Raw genomic sequence first — 3,205 nt, 5'->3', positions numbered from 1 at the left:
GGATTGTTACCTGAAGTCGACATCTCCGATATGACATGATTAGATTCCAGATCGAATTTCTTTGACAGTGGTATTAGCTCTTCTGTAGCTCAACCTGTTAAGAATGAAGAAATGGAAACCTAACTATGTTTTAGAGTTGAAGATTGATCCCTCGAGAATTTTAATGCTGTCCATCGGTAGAAAAGGAACCTCTGATTTAGTGGTAGAAGAAGTCTTCATTGACTATGAATTCATGAGACTTGTGAACGCCTAAGGTGAATCTCTACTCGGCCGCGAAATTGTGCTTCCAAAACCTCCAGTGCCAGCTTGAAGATCTCTTCCATGGTGACTTTTCGAGCTTCCAGAGCTACTGTTCTTGTCTCTTTCCTTTTTAGTTTTGTCTTCTTTATTTGTGTTTGATTAGATATTGCCTAAATTAAATTTGGGCTTGGTCACTTTTGGACCGAAGCCATGTAAATTGTTTACACTATTTTATTTTTTTAGTTAATAAATGTGCTCGACCCAATCCATTCTCTTTAATATATATATATTTGATTACTAAAAAAAAATACGCGAGCACTGTGTCATTAAAGATGTGTAAACACACATTCAAGACATCTTAAACCACTAGGCTATAACAACTGATTATGTCAAGGGTGTCCAAAATATGTTATTTAATCATTTCGTGTATCATTTTACTTGTATATGCGGTATTTTTTTCCGTTGAAGGGTGTCCAATTGGACACCCTGGCATACATGTGCCTATGCCTCTGATAATATGATCGTTATATATTTATTGATTCAATATGATATAGCACATTCAAAGAAATAAAATCATAACTATAATTTAATGCAATAATATTTGCGCACACGGGGTACTATAGTAGTATTTTTTTTCTTTTAATTAATGTGGAGAGTTGTTAAAAGCCAAATTAACAATTAATGGTACTATTATGAGTTTTGGCATGCTAGATGTGTACATGTTGAAACAATTCTCTATTAGAGAGTTTAGATCATATTAAATGAAGAGATAAGTATATATAAAGAGCTATCTGTTGTTATTTGAAATGAAGAGTAAAATTGTTTGAACTTACATAGAAAAATAATGTAAAAAATTAAGGCTTCATTGAGGAGAAAAAAAAAGGTAGCCGGTATGAACAAAAAAAAATGAAGGGTAATAATTTAGTGAGAGGAAAAAATGAATTTACAATTGATGATCTGGCTGGATACAAAAAAAATTAATTAGTGATCTAACAAGGTTTTCCTGGTTTGCAGGCAAGTACACCTGCAAATCTAGTCATCCAAGTGACATCTTCTGCGGGGGCAGCTGATATTCCATCATAAAGATCTTTGTGTTTCTTGGACCAATCTGGATCTCCTGATTCAGTGAAGTATGCACCATTCATGAATAGATTTCCCTCTGATCTCCATGTCCATTGCATCCACACTGATTCTGGATTATACTCCCTCTTTGTTACCTGCTTCTTGAAGATGTCTGGAGGCGCGATAAAACGATTACCCTGTGTAATGATAGTGGGATGCATGCTACCACCAATGGCATACATATTCCAATGAGTATAGTCATTGTTAACAACATGTATATATCCCCATCGACATCTTGGCATTCTTTGTACCAATCTCTTCCCAAAATGATTAAAAGCTAATGTGATTTGCATAACTTGATCAATCGAAGAACTATCACTTGCACCAAACAACATAACCTCATTGTGATCGGTGAAATGTCCATTTGATATAGTGATACCTGTTGATCCTTCTACAGCATCGATCAAACCATCATAACAACGTTGCATAGACACATGATCAATCCATATATTGGATGCACCGAAGATTGAAATACCATCTCCATCACTCTTTGTACGTATCCCAATATGGTCAACAGCATCCCGAACCATTCCACCATTTCCCTCAACAATGTCATGAATGTGAAGTCCGTGGATGATCACATTCTTGATGTACTGGAGGGTTATACCAGCGCCTTTAGTAATGTGAACATTAACACCACGAGCATCTATCGTCTTGTCACTCTGCATGATCATCTCCTGGTGCAACCTATTCAAAATAATGATCATTTTCAAGTTGAAATTCTATTTGCATATATATTTATGTGTGACTAACTTGACTACTTACCTAATGTTCATACCCCTTTTAAATATGATCCACAATGGCTCCTTTTGGATAACAGCGTAACGAAGAGTTCCGGGTTTTGGATCGTTATAATCATCAGAATTATCTGTGACGACATAGAATTCACCATTTTTGCCACCCGTGACCTTAGATCCAAATCCCATTGCACAATCTGCTAATCTTTTCCTATTGTCTGCCCAATTAGGGTCACATCTCCAACACCTATCAATTGGATTTGTGACTATGCAAGGTCCACAGTACTTTTTTGTCCCTAGCCCCCTCCTTGTGCTATTGGTACCTTTCACTTCCTTTAATTCCTTCATCGTGCTGCAATACAAATCATAACGTAAATATAGTACTTAAAGACGATCAACATAAAAAAATGAAGAAAAAATAAAACTAACTTGCGAAGTTTTTGGTTAAATGCAAGTGTGACATTTTCAGGATGTCGCTCGTAAATTTGACGGGCATACTCCTTTGCTTCTTCTGCTCTCCTCCTCCACACCTCGTCGTAGTGACCAATATGAGCCATAAGGCTCGGTATTATAGTAGCAAAAGTGATACATAGAAATAGAAAGGTATACTTTATCTTAGGACCTCCCATCTCTGCTTTTTTTTTAATATATAGATTTTTTATATAGATATTTTTTTATTTTTTTTTTATTTTTTTTAACCTTCCTATTGTTGTTGTTACGAGGGTCAAGGGTCGAACCTTAAAATCTTTAGCGGTTCTGGCCCTTTATCGACCGGCCGTGACAACAAGAATTTTTATTTGATCTTAGGGCTCGGTCTCAATGAGACAACAACTATGAAAGATTTCTTTTTTTCACTTGTGAAATGTTGTTTAAATACTATTACTTGTGATTAACACTCAACACATGATTTCTAAACTTACGCACAGTCACTTATTTTAAAACTAAATCTCCATCACAATTTCATTCCTTATTTTATGTTACATGCTCTTTGCTGCAAAGGCATTGAGAATATTTCGCCAAGATTAAACTAGTCAAAACATAATAATTAAGGGAATGGAGGAAAAATAATACTGACAATTTAAATCAATAAGATGATTTTATTCATT

General features: G+C 35.3%; 1 protein-coding gene across 1 annotated transcript; it reads right to left on the bottom strand.

Moving 5' to 3' along the window:
* Nucleotides 1–1,214: 1,214 nt before the first annotated feature.
* On the bottom strand, nucleotides 1,215–2,740 carry LOC102602669 (probable pectate lyase P59). The gene is made up of 3 exons (XM_006361773.1): nucleotides 2,529–2,740; nucleotides 2,128–2,451; nucleotides 1,215–2,049 (listed from the first exon to the last, which is right to left on the bottom strand). Exons 1-3 carry the CDS (start codon nucleotides 2,726–2,728, stop codon nucleotides 1,230–1,232), a joined length of 1,344 nt encoding a protein of 447 aa, XP_006361835.1. The 5' UTR covers nucleotides 2,729–2,740; the 3' UTR covers nucleotides 1,215–1,229.
* Nucleotides 2,741–3,205: the final 465 nt, after the last annotated feature.

This window comes from Solanum tuberosum, unplaced genomic scaffold (genome assembly GCF_000226075.1).
Source record: "Solanum tuberosum cultivar DM 1-3 516 R44 unplaced genomic scaffold, SolTub_3.0 scf00369, whole genome shotgun sequence".
NCBI classification, from domain to species: domain Eukaryota; kingdom Viridiplantae; phylum Streptophyta; class Magnoliopsida; order Solanales; family Solanaceae; genus Solanum; species Solanum tuberosum.
The sequence above is the reverse complement of the archived record's forward strand: the minus strand, read 5'-3'. Positions and strand labels throughout refer to the sequence as shown.

Bases quoted from the DNA above. Each gene is read 5' to 3' on its own strand.
- LOC102602669 (XM_006361773.1), bottom strand. From the start codon at position 2,728: ATGGGAGGTCCTAAGATAAAGTATACCTTTCTATTTCTATGTATCACT. The intron at 2,452-2,528 runs GTTAGTTTTATT...TTTGTATTGCAG, and splicing joins TTTAACCAAAAACTTCGCAA to CACGATGAAGGAATTAAAGG. The intron at 2,050-2,127 runs GTAAGTAGTCAA...TATTTTGAATAG, and splicing joins AAAAGGGGTATGAACATTAG to GTTGCACCAGGAGATGATCA.